This window comes from Perca fluviatilis, chromosome 6 (genome assembly GCF_010015445.1).
Source record: "Perca fluviatilis chromosome 6, GENO_Pfluv_1.0, whole genome shotgun sequence".
Classification (NCBI taxonomy): domain Eukaryota; kingdom Metazoa; phylum Chordata; class Actinopteri; order Perciformes; family Percidae; genus Perca; species Perca fluviatilis.
This window is the reverse complement of record NC_053117.1, coordinates 26,530,578-26,543,025: the sequence shown is the minus strand read 5'-3', so window position 1 is coordinate 26,543,025 and position 12,448 is coordinate 26,530,578. Positions and strand designations below refer to the sequence as shown.

General features: G+C 35.9%; 2 protein-coding genes across 4 annotated transcripts; both read left to right on the top strand.

The window, feature by feature from the left end:
- Window positions 1-1,287: 1,287 nt before the first annotated feature.
- enkd1 (enkurin domain containing 1) lies at window positions 1,288-4,956 on the top strand. Of its 3 annotated transcripts, none has more exons than XM_039804318.1 (8): window positions 1,288-1,408; window positions 1,985-2,075; window positions 2,390-2,614; window positions 2,803-2,975; window positions 3,109-3,207; window positions 3,417-3,559; window positions 4,233-4,369; window positions 4,485-4,956. In XM_039804318.1, exons 2-8 carry the CDS (start codon window positions 1,991-1,993, stop codon window positions 4,643-4,645), a joined length of 1,023 nt encoding a protein of 340 aa, XP_039660252.1. In that variant the 5' UTR covers window positions 1,288-1,408; window positions 1,985-1,990; the 3' UTR covers window positions 4,646-4,956. The 3 variants fall into 3 exon arrangements, with proteins under 3 accessions (XP_039660252.1, XP_039660250.1, XP_039660253.1); XM_039804316.1 differs by having other exon boundaries at window positions 3,064-3,207; XM_039804319.1 differs by lacking the exon at window positions 1,288-1,408 and having other exon boundaries at window positions 1,983-2,075; window positions 3,064-3,207.
- A 365-nt stretch (window positions 4,957-5,321) lies between these two features.
- polb (polymerase (DNA directed), beta) lies at window positions 5,322-11,684 on the top strand. Its single transcript, XM_039804320.1, has 14 exons — window positions 5,322-5,542; window positions 5,846-5,903; window positions 6,824-6,890; window positions 7,802-7,876; window positions 7,990-8,048; window positions 8,421-8,470; window positions 8,671-8,722; window positions 8,863-8,917; window positions 8,992-9,064; window positions 9,157-9,227; window positions 9,359-9,445; window positions 9,587-9,654; window positions 9,831-9,970; window positions 10,111-11,684. The coding sequence occupies exons 1-14, from the start codon at window positions 5,482-5,484 to the stop codon at window positions 10,203-10,205; spliced, it is 1,011 nt and encodes a 336-aa protein (XP_039660254.1). The 5' UTR covers window positions 5,322-5,481; the 3' UTR covers window positions 10,206-11,684.
- The last annotated feature ends 764 nt before the right edge of the window (window positions 11,685-12,448 follow it).

The following is a 12,448-nucleotide window of genomic DNA, read 5'->3' as shown; positions in this document are numbered from 1 at the left end:
CGGGGCCGTTGTGCAATTGACATTGAGCAAAAAACTTATCAAAGAGTACTGTTCGTAAATGTTAACATATAGCTATATCGGGTTCATAGGAACATTGAAGATCTTTGGTGTCCAGGAGGTGTTTAATTTGGGCTCGACCGATCTGTCCGATAACATCACTCAATACTTCTATAATGTCAATGGCAAAAGGGTTTATCATTATATAATGGTAGAATATTCATATAGGTCTATATATAAAATTATTAGGTTATGCCTATTCATTGATGAAGCATTTTTACATCAACAATTGTATCTACTTTTTCCACAGATTGTCACTAAAAATTAAGCTTGCAAGTAAAACTCTTTCAAATTTTTGTCATTCAAGTTGCAGTAACACAAACATATGAGGAATATGCAATGCCTGAATTTTATAGGGCTATATAAATTATAATAGCCACTGCCAGTGTGAAACAACAACAGTGGGCGAAACAAATGTGTAAACAAACCATAGACTGTAAAATTAATAGGCTACAGTCATTGGTAAACACTTCATTTGTTTTGGTGTAATAAGACTCCACACCACTCGGGGGCAATAACCTCTAGCTAATATCCCTCGTGAACACTGGGTGTATTTGCCCTAATGGTAACCTGTCAGGCAGAACTCAATCTGAGAATGAGTACCTCTCCAGCATGTTCCAGCAATCACATTTATTTTTAGATAGTTATATTTTAAGTAAGGGTAGGAATAGTTAAGATTAGAGCTATAGTTTGGGTTTGGGTATGGGCCATACAATATGTGGACAAACACTGTATGGCAGTCGAATTTAATTAGAAGGTGGTATTTAGTAAACCTGACAGGTAGTACTCAGGGATAATATGGTTCCTGCTCACAGGCACCAGCAGGATCAGAATACAAATACACCTGCTATAACCTAGAACTCAAACCTGCAGGTGCGCATTTAAACACCGGCTTGTCAAGGCTAACTACACATCATGTGGTGTGTGAGTTATGTATTTGTATTCGCATTATAATCAGCAATCCCTTTATGGCTATTCTACAAAATGATGTGCCACAATTTGAACTGACACAAAATAGTTGGCAGTAACCATAGACTGTTACAGTCTATGGCAGTAACACACACATTGTAGGCTGTTGTTATAAATCCGCCTCTGTGTCCGTGTCTTATTTTTGATAAATCAATAATTGCTTATCAGTTAAATTGATTTGGTGAAATTAAATTGTTTTGATAGAAGTCGGAGACTGTTGTTTTGGGCTTTGGGGGAACTTCTCTCTTCTGACAAATCTAGTTCTGTGTGCGGCTGCCCAGTTGCCATGGTGAAGAATCCTAGAACAAGTGTTGATACCTTAGCGTCATCATTCTGCGTGAACACAATCCTCAACTGATAAACAAGACGATATATAATAAAGGTAAACACTTTTTCTTGATTACTTTATGTAACGGTCCGTAGTAATGCAACGTAACCGGTTAAAGTTGTTTGGCCGACGTAAACTATTGTCGAAAGAGCCCTTGTTGATTAACGCTAACTAGCTAACTTTACAAAATACTATCGTTAGCTCGCTAGCTAATTAAGTTAACAATATTTATAGCTAGACGGCGTTATAGGTAACAACGTTGGCAAGCAATGTAACGCTGGACGAACAATGGTTTTCATAGCATCTCAAGAACGACTGATTGATATATCCATTCATTCATTATAGCTGCACTGCAGCCATCACACAACGTTACTGACTGATCAAAACATAAACTACACTTCTGCGTGGTCTCGTTCATTCATTCGGTGTGATTTAAACCCTCAAGGATATATTTTGTTAGAAAAGTGCAGTTATTTTCTATCTTGCTTGTCATTAAGCACTAACACTTACCAATCATCATCTTAAGTTATTGTGAAAAATGTATGTTTATGTTTGACTTTGATTATATTTCTCAGCTGATGCTTGTACCTTTTTTACCGTTTTCTTCTTTTTCTTTTGCACAATTTACAGCTTCAGATGTGTGAGGGACCTTCATCAATATCTGGGCCAATCCCCCCAGACCCTTCTCTGTTTCCTCAGTACTACACACGACCTGCTTCGGGTTAGATGCAGCCACGGGGCTCTGCTATATAAAAAAATAAATAACTTAAAACAGTTTGTGTTATTTTCCAGTAATTTTGGGCAAACTCAATATAATCATAATAATAAGATGGATTTCTCCTTTTGACAACATCAACACAACTTGATTTGTTAGAACTGTTGTGGATTCTTTGGAGTTAATCTCTTGACATCCACGAGTGCCCCAAATCTATCACATGTGGGAAACTGCTATTTTAGACATCTTGTCTTCATGTGTTTGAACTCGTTAGTTTATTAACAAAACATTAGTCTTAAGTGACTTCTTTTTTTTTCCAGCACGTGGCCGTTTAGAGGGGAACCATGATGGTACTATGGCCCTGCTCTCAGGGCCACTCGCTCCAGATCCTGTGTTGTACCCTGGCTCTTACAGTGCTCGTACCCCACCACATCGTCCCCGTATCAGTCCTAATGCCACCCATATTCTGGAACGAGGACAGAGAGGGGTAGTGGGAGAACTACTCAAACTAGAAGGTGTTTCTATCACCCCTGTTCCCAAACAGAGTAAGTGCAATACATTTTTCATGTTTGTAAATTTGTGCAATACAAAAAAGAGCGCGTCTGTTTTCTTTTGAAGGATAGTACCAGTGTATCTTCTTATTTCTTGTTTTCCATTTTTTAATTATCATAGCAACTAAGAGAAAAAAATTAAAAATGTAATTGAGACAACGTTTGTGATTCTTGATTCTCAGAACAGCGGGTACATGACTTTGGTAAAGAGAATGTGCGTCGGCTCAGGGAGATCCAGAGACGCTGCAAAGAGCATGAGGCTGAGAGAGCACAGTCTCGTCCGGTTCCAGTCAAAGCTCTTTGGACCTCCTCCAAATATCAGAACGTCCCATCCAGGGTGATGGTCCAGCTACAGGTAAGGAGCATGTCTGCAAAAGATGGAAATCCTTGAGTTATAATTATTTCCTCTGGTTCACATTTTTAATCCAGTCTCTTTAATTCAGGTTTCTAGTCCAACTACTAAACCACAGTGTCAAACATTTCTGAAGGCCCACTCTGCTGCCCCACCAAGACCACGCTTCAAAACCTCTCCTGTAGCTTTGCAACGCCTGGCCTCCTGCAACTCCATACAGGACCAGAACTTGCAAGTGAGAATTGCCAATAAAGGTGTATTTATTTATACACACATGATTAGACAATAAGAGGTATAGTATATTGATTATATATATTTGCAACTCTTATAATTTGCTCCAAAAGTAGTTTTCAAACAAGAATGTGCATTTTGCTCACTTTGATGTGTATCTGCATTATATCCTTTTTTTATTTTAATTCCATACATTGTTGTATGTGGATACAGTTACAGGTGGAAGGCCAGACAATAGACTTCATAAAACATAATGCCCGGTCTGCAGGAAAAACTGTGATGCGTCGGTCCCAGTCACTGACAAACCTTAGAGATAAGCCTATCCCCAGTGCAGTCAAGGGACAGGTGCCTCAGTAGTGAGTATTCTTATGCCATATCTTACATCCTTACCTTATAATCAAATTTAATTATCTACTCAAAAGTTATATAAATATTCTTTATGGAAAATTCATGGTTTGTTCAATAGCTTTCATGTAATATGACCCAATACCAGATATTATTACTACACTGGACACACAGGACACACCTCTTCATATGGGATTTTAGTGCTTCTCTGAAATCAGAAAATCAAGAAGAGGTTTATTGCCAAGAAGTTTCACACATACAATGAATTTGCCTTGGTGTTTGGTGCATAACAATAAACATAGTAGAGGAAATAAAAGTATTGTAAACAGTCAAGAAGCACAACCAAAAATAACCAGAAATTGAAGGAAAAAAAGTTATTTACACGATATGTCTGTTTTAAAAATTAAGAGCTGAACAGCTTCTATTCTTCTATTTTATAAATATATATATTTGTATGGAAATTTCATGATTTCTTTTCAATGGCTTCCATGTACTATGACCCAGTGACTCAAAATCATTAATCAATAATATTACTACACAGAACAAACACAGGACACACCTCTTCATATCAGATTTTAGTGATTCTTCTATTTTATATTAAAGTCACATGACTCTTGACACAATTATAATGCTGTTGCTGTCATTTCTATTCTCCCTCTCATTGACACATAAACACACACTCAGTCTTGAGGAAAGGAAGGAGCAGTGGCATAAAGAGGAGGAGGAGAGGAGGAGGAACGCACCTGATCCTACAGCCCCAGCTGGTCACACCCTGATGCCTGAGAGTGAGAGACAGGAGACACTGAAGTCCCTCAAAGAGAGTATGTCTCTGTTGCTCTTTATCTCTGCCCTTATACTAATGATGGCAACATTACATTAAGGTACTACATGTATAGTGAGTATTTGCTTCTCTAATTTTGTTTGTTGTTTCCTCAGCCCATCGCTCACTGGTGACTGAGCTGCTGTCTCTCCCTCTCAAAGCTGACAATCTGAGTGTTCGTTCACGTCGGGCTCATCTTGATTGTAGGCTTTCTGAAATTGAGGAGGCAATTAAAATATTCTCCAGGGACAAAGTTTATGTAAAAATAGATTCCTAACACATGAGGAGGATGAGGAGGAGATGTTCCTGTAAATTCACTGCTTTATCGAGATTCATTTTTATTTTGTAGTTGCATAATGTAACAAAACACGGAACCTTGTACAATAGATAATCATTTTATTGTGAGGAAAGTATTTTCCTTTTATTAAATTTAAAATTATATATTATAAACTGAGTGATTATTACATAAGATCAACCATTGAGGTTACTTATTATCAGTTAAAAAAAGAGCAATATACATGCTACTAAATAATATGCAGTTTTCTCTTGGAAGAAAAAATAAACGATGTGTTTTGTCTTTGTATAAAATTGTCTGTTTTGTAATAATGATTACATTTGTTAAGTCATTGTATGTCTAAGACTTAAAAATTGGTTTAAATTCTTGGGTATCAAACCGTACAATAACAGTGTGTACAAAGTCGGTATGTTCCTGTGCTGAAGAAGTCATTTTATTTGAACGTTGCTAGGCTACTACTACTTGACGAAAGCTGTCGTCACAACCATTCACAACTCTGGGTCTCTGGCAGAGAATGTCTAATAAGGGGAGAACTTCCACTCTCTGGAAAATTCCGGGTTGGTACGGTACAATGGGGCTAATAGGGAGTGAGATAGGGAGTGAACAGGCTCTCCATACACAGGCTCTGGTCTCTGGGTATGTATGACGTGTGGCGTACGCCCCACCCCCTCTACGTCCTTTGGTCATTGTTCAGCTTGAGCTAGCTAATGTGCTAGTTAGAGGCTAGCCTAATCTACAAATAGGTTTTAACTTTTCATGCATACATACAAGGCCGTTTAAGTTGAAAACGGACATTAAGAGAACTTGCCAAAGTAACAATGAGCAAGAGGAAAGCGCCACAGGAATCCCTAAATGAGGGAATAACAGACTTTCTTGTCGGTACGCGAAGAAGCTTAGCTAGCTAACAATAGTTAGCGTGACACTTGGGTTCTGTGTTTAAGTAAAAACAACCAAATAACTTTGCATAACGTTAAGTAGTATATATTTGTAAACAAATATGCTTAATTATGTTATTTCTGTCTTGCGTTTGTTATCTGGTTTGCTTGCAGCTAAGAGTTTCTCTGCGCTGATAGTCACTGTGTTGTCATTTAAATGCCTTCAGCCGAGCTGGCAGTTATTAGAATAGTGGCTATAAACTGTATGAGTATGAGGTAAATATAAAGTCATTACTTCTGTTTCCAGAGCTGGCCAATTACGAGAAAAACGTCAACAGGGCAATACACAAGTACAATGCTTACAGGTAAGCTCTCAAGCCTCAGCAGTGAGGTGTGCTTTTATTATTGTCTGTTTCCACCTCTGTATATTATGTATTACTTCTCGTTATGCATATATAATTACTACATTCCGATTGCATTCTGTTTACATTCAGTTTCATTTATTTTCATTACGGTCTACACTAATTATATTACTTCATTTATAGAAGATTTTGCTTTTACTTACATTATTTTCTTTTTGTAGTTATTTATTGAACATTGTTGGAAGATGCCTGAGCTAGGCCTAAGATTTTCATTGGCAACGAATATTGTGTAATTGTTGTACACATGACATGAAAAGAACCTTGAACCTTGCTTTGTTAAAGATGAAGAGGGTTTCATTATTGTTCATACAATAACAAATGTAATACTGTTGAAACAATACATCAATCTCTGATGCTTAGAAAGCATAAACTCAATTGCCATTTTAAAACTATGAAGACCAACAATCACTTTATATTGGAACTGTTTTAAGAGGTGTTGATCAACTTTACAGTGATTTTGGCTGTAAATCACTATACAGTTAGGCTGTCTCAAATAATATATACTACAGCCTCCGAAATTACCATACTGTTAAAATAAATCATCTTCACAATAGTTTCAACAAAAACTGAAAATGATAACCTTCATGGAGGTAGGGTTTCTGCATTGTTTAGACGTTTTAGCTAAGAGTACTAAATAAACTGGCCACTCAGTGTATAATACATTTGATGCCTTATTGGGAGGAGAATTGAATAGTAAATGTGGTAAAACTTAAAGTGTAAAATGTAATTTAAAAAAAACGCTTCTGTTGATGCATTTAACAGGAGCTTTCTATCACCACATCATGTTTGCTACTTTATGTCTTTAAGATCTAATTTATACTTTATATAGCTTTTACAAATCATTGTGCTTATACCCTGTCTAGGAAAGCAGCATCTACCATCTCCAAGTACCCTAACAAAATCAAAAGTGGCGAAGAGGCCAAGAAACTGGTATGTGCACTGGTTTTGGTTTTAAGGTATTCAGTTGTTGCCCTTGTAAAAAATAAAACGCATTAGTGAATTATTTGACACACAATAAATATGTAAAAACTTGATCTGGTGACACTGATCTAAATGCATAATGGGATTTTGTGTAGCAACTACCAACTGAGACGCAGCAATGCAGTGTCCAGTCCTGCAATAAACCCTACCTTTTTGAAGGGTATAAGGGTCAGTAGTTGTAGTGGAAGATAGATGGTGCTGATGTACTGGTCAATATTGTTCAGTATGTTTTTAAGTATAAAGGTTTGATTTTGAATGTGTATCATGTCACCCTTGTGCTTTTGGCTCACATGTCCTTGCACGCATGGATAAATCCATTAAACTACTCATCAAACATTGCTTTATTAAGAAATTATCTTATGTTTTAATACATGTCTGAAAGTAGGTTGGTTTAACCAATGATCAGGATCATCATAGAAGAAGAATTAGCTTGATTTCTCAAAATCTTAATCCATAGTCCCCCTTTGAAATTACAGCCATACCAGAGTTTGGCATGTACACAGTTTTTATGGATGTTTTTTTCTTGGTCATTTTTCTTTTTATCAATTTCAATTGCTCAGATTCACTACGTCTTAGAGTTATCTCTTCATATCTGTCTCTGTATTAAACTTGACCAGGACAACTGACTTGATTTGCTTTACTGGCAGTTAATTTCAGTGTAATGGTGCCTGAAAACTGGAAAAAACTGGATCATTATTTATCTTCCCTACCACTGATGTGCTCATTCTGCTGTGGTTGTGTGTTATGTGATGCCCTCTGCTGTAGCCTTTGTTTGTTAACAGTACTACTCTGTCCATCTTACATAACTGCTGCAGATCGCACTATTCAGCACCCTCATGTTTGTTCTCACATTTTAACAGGATGGTGTTGGAGCTAAAATAGCTGAAAAGATTGATGAGTTCCTGCAAACTGGCAAACTACGGAAACTGGAAAAGGTGGGTGTTGTGGCGTGGTAATACATGATCTATGTCGCACTGTAGCGGTATGTGTTTAAAAATAGCTCAATTTCAATGTATTACTGATGTCCTACTTTTATATTTTCCTCTAGATCCGTAACGATGACACCAGCTCATCCATCAATTTCCTTACCAGAGTCACTGGAATTGGGTATGTCGTTAAACATACCAATGTAAAAACCTGTTTTAAAGCTCATGTTTTATATCGACATTCACAGTGACATGCTTGACGACACTGGGTATGCACTTGGTAAACATTTCAGTTAATTTTTATTGGCAACTCCAGAGGGATGGGTTAAGCTTTATCTATTTATAAAATTGTGTGCACATCCCACCTTCTGGCAGGTGCAGGACAAATGAAAAATACTAAAGTGAAAAAAATGTAATGTCCGCAACACTGCTTTAAGCTCCCGTATTTAATACAAAGGCAACGTTATTTTTTTCACTTAAGCTTTATCTATTCATGTAATTTTACTGTATGTGCTTCATGTAACAAACTGCATCTCTTGGGTCTTGACTTCAGCCCTGCTGCTGCCAGGAAGTTTTTTGAAGAAGGGGTGAAGACGTTAGAAGGTTTGTTTAGTTTGTTTATTAGAATTGGTCAAACATGTTTGTTTAATCTTATTATTGGTCTGTGTGACTTTTTTTGATTTGCTTTCATTTTCACATACAGTGTATTGTATGATTAATACATGTGCACAATGTAGATTTAGCTTTGGTATGATTTATAAAATGAGTAATGTTCTTTGCTGTTTTGTTTTTTAAATTTTTAGATTTGAAAAAGATTGAGCACAAGCTAAACCATCATCAACAGATTGGACTCAAGTAAGCTGAATTTCTTTTTTCTTTTTTTTTTTTACAAATGTGTAATTCAGTATTACCAAAATAAACCTCTGTTTAAATATTTTTAAAGTCTTTCTCTATTGATACGTGTTGCGTTTCATGGATTATTCTGCCACCTTCAGGTACTTTGAGGAATTTGAGAAAAGGATTCCACGTGCTGAAATGGAACAGATGGAGGTGATGAAGCATTTACGTTTTTTGTTGTCTTCAAATTAGTTTTGTTGAGTGTTCTCACACTGTGTTTTGTTTAGACTCTTATTCTTGGAGAGTTGAAGGAGATCGATACAGAATATATTGGGACAATCTGTGGAAGCTACAGGAGAGGTAAAACTTTCCCTTAGAGTTGATGTTCAGTTCATGATAGGAGTTTAAACTCTATCAATCATAATATTGATTCACATGTTCATAATTTCCAGGTGCAGCATCGAGTGGTGATATTGATATTTTGCTGACCCACCCAGACTACACCTCTCAGACTCAGAAGCAGGTAAGAATCTTCTGTACTACGGCTCACGTATCATGTTGTAAATGGATACTGCATTAATAATGCAATTAATCGCAGTTTGGCTTGTTTTTTCTATTTACAATTTATTTTGTTCTATTTATCTTCTTTTCCAGCCCAAGCTCCTCCATGCCGTCGTCGAGCATTTGGAGTCTATTGGGTTTGTGACCGACACCCTGTCTAAAGGAGACACTAAGTTCATGGTGAGGCTTGTGCTTATTTTCTCTCTTGTGCTCAGCTGTATGTGTTTGATGTTGTGATTGATAACGCAGTTAGTCCTGTAACTACACCCAACCCATGAAGCGCAAGACTGTGGTCATGATGTGCTGGATCTTGTTTTCTAGGGAGTCTGCCAGTTGCAACCGAGTGATGAAGATGAGGAAGAATACCTTCACAGGCGTATTGATATTAGGTGCCCTACTTTATATTGCTCAAATCTATGATCTTCCACTTAAAACGTTGTCTCCACAGTACAATTGGATATACCACAAAAATTGTAAAGAGGCAACCTTCTGTTTTTATTTGTTAATTTTTTCTAATCACCCGTCTGTTCCTGCTCTCTAACTGTCCTTTCTCCATTTACCCAAGGTTAATTCCCAAGGACCAGTACTACTGTGGAGTTCTGTATTTCACTGGAAGTGATATCTTCAATAAAAACATGAGAACTCATGCTCTGGAGAAGGGCTTCACACTCAATGAGTACACCATTCGGCCAGTTGGGGTCACTGGTGAGTCTCAGTCGAATGTGACATGTGACCTTGCTCAACTCTGTTCCAGCCCTGTGTGTCTTCTGGCATCAGTCCGTAACCAGTGATTCATGCTTTAAGCTTGTAATAACAGCTATTTTTTCTTTGTGGATCTGTTGTAGGTGTGGCAGGCGAGCCTCTGTTGGTGGATAGTGAGAGAGACATCTTTGAATACATTCACTACAAATACAGAGAGCCAAAGGACCGCAGCGAGTGAAGTAAAGGACAGCTTACAGTTACATCTGTATTTGAAGCTACAGCTTTCCTGCAAACGAGAAGCATGTGTACCAATTTGCATGATAGTATTCTATTCAACAATGTTATTGAAAAGAACTGTGAAAGTCATTTTAATTGTTGTTCTTGTCTTAAATTGAAACCATCCCCTTTAATGACATTTAACCTAAAATGTCATGCTCTGCACAACAAAATTATTTTGTTTGTATCTTCGGTTTAATTCTCCATGGTGTATCTTTGTGAAGGCCTGTGGGCTCCATATTTAAGCAAGTTTTTAAATCATGTTTAAAAACTTGACTAATTTATTTTTTGACCACAATTTTTCATTTTAAGGATTCTACCATAATCTAAGAGGAACTCAAAGAACTAGCTTCTGTTACAGTTGTTTGTCAATCATGAATAATGAGGACCACTTTCATCAAGGCATTCTGCCTTGACAGTAGTGCCCTTTAACTCTTTGGCCAAGTTGTGCAAAGTGTTTTAATCTCAAATTGTTACACATTCAGACAGCACAGCTGTATTGCTTTATGTTAGTAGTTTAAAAAAAATCTCATTCACCATTGGACTTTTAAGAGTGTGCGTTTTTAGACTTATAGTATTTCTCTTCTAAGTCGGGCAAACTAATTATTTGGAAAGAAGAAATGCAATGAGGCTAATTTGGCACAAAAAGATCATTGATTTGTTGCGATAAATAAGAAACATTTTCTCAGTTGTTAATTGATGTGTGAATATATGACTGTTACACTGGTAGACTTGAATAATCTTCGGTATGTGGTTGTGTGAAAATAATAACGTGTGTTAAGTCAGGACATAATTGTATCTTCAGTGCTTTTTAGGGGGGCATTTTGAAAGCAGTAGATTAAAGAAATTGGTAACTGAAATATTGCTACAGTATACCCGGGAGACAGATTTTAATCTCTAACACACAATATGAAGATTACGATTTGGATTCAGTTTTGTATGTGGATGATTGCAAACCTTTCTCAAAATATAAAAACAATAAAAAAAATGGAAATGTTTTTGAATATCCAGCTGTTAACTTTGAGTATATATGAGTAAAATAAATGGATAAAGAAATGATACCATGTCAAATTTAATATATTTTGCTATGATTTGATCATTAGACAGACTATACTATGAAATATTTAATGGCATTTATACATACACATTTTTTACACTTTTTTTTTTTTTCTTCTTTCTTTTCCATCTTCTTCCTTTCCGTCTATCTATAGTAAATCAATTAATAACACATCCATACTAGACTTAGTATATAGGTACCTCGAGACCTTTTCGTATCCATTCAATATATTCATTTGAAATAGTCTCTTAAAATTGCTCATTGTTGTACATGATTTCATCTCTTTACTGCAGCTGTTCCATACATTAACTCCTGTGGTTGTGATGCAGTGATATTTAGCATTTGTTCTTATAAGTTTCTTTTGAAATACAAACGTTCCTCTTATGTTATGCTTGCTCTCTCTCATTTGGAACAACTCTTGGATACTGTTCAATAGCTGTTGATTATTTACTTTGTACAAAATTTGTGCAGTTTTAAAGTCAATATCTCTGAATTTTAGTGTTTTAATTTGATAAAAAAGTGGATTAGTTGATGCTCTATTAGTGGTTTTATTTACAATTCTTAAGGCTCTCTTTTTAAGAATAAAAATAGGTTCAATGTTCGTTTTGTGTTTCCCCACACTTCCAAACAGTAAGTAATATATGACAGTATGAAGGAATAATACAATGTACACAATGAGTGTTGATATAATAGGTAATTGGTTTTATACAGTATAGCAATTGATTTGGATATTTTAGCTTTAATATAGTGTATATGTGGCTTCCAACATAATTTTTCATTGATTATTACTCGCAGAAATTTAAGTTCTTTTACTTTTTAATTTTTTTGTGTAAAGTTATGGCACGATTACCAAAAATTATAAATGTTGTTTTACTTAAGTTCAGTGTTAGTTTATTTGCATCAAACCAACTTTTCATCTTTTTTAATTAATTTTCAGGCATTTTTTAAGGCATACTATAACTTTTTTATGATGTACTATACTTTTTGTGACTTGTATGGCATACTATACTATAACTTGTTGATCACTTTTTTATGACATACTATACTATGACATTTTTAATGGCATACTATACTATGGCTTTTTAAGAACTTTATGACATACTATAGCCTACTATGACTTTTGTATGACATAATACTGTATACTATAA

What these genes read in the sequence shown, in the direction of transcription:
- enkd1 (XM_039804316.1), top strand. Translation starts at nt 1,991, where the DNA reads ATGTGTGAGGGACCTTCATCAATATCTGGGCCAATCCCCCCAGACCCT. An exon ending in GGGTGATGGTCCAGCTACAG is followed by an intron (nt 2,976 to 3,063) that starts GTAAGGAGCATG and finishes TCTTTAATTCAG; the next exon opens with GTTTCTAGTCCAACTACTAA. An exon ending in AAGGGACAGGTGCCTCAGTA is followed by an intron (nt 3,560 to 4,232) that starts GTGAGTATTCTT and finishes ACACACACTCAG; the next exon opens with TCTTGAGGAAAGGAAGGAGC.
- polb (XM_039804320.1), top strand. Translation starts at nt 5,482, where the DNA reads ATGAGCAAGAGGAAAGCGCCACAGGAATCCCTAAATGAGGGAATAACA. An exon ending in ACCAGAGTCACTGGAATTGG is followed by an intron (nt 8,049 to 8,420) that starts GTATGTCGTTAA and finishes TCTTGACTTCAG; the next exon opens with CCCTGCTGCTGCCAGGAAGT. An exon ending in CTGAAATGGAACAGATGGAG is followed by an intron (nt 8,918 to 8,991) that starts GTGATGAAGCAT and finishes TGTTTTGTTTAG; the next exon opens with ACTCTTATTCTTGGAGAGTT.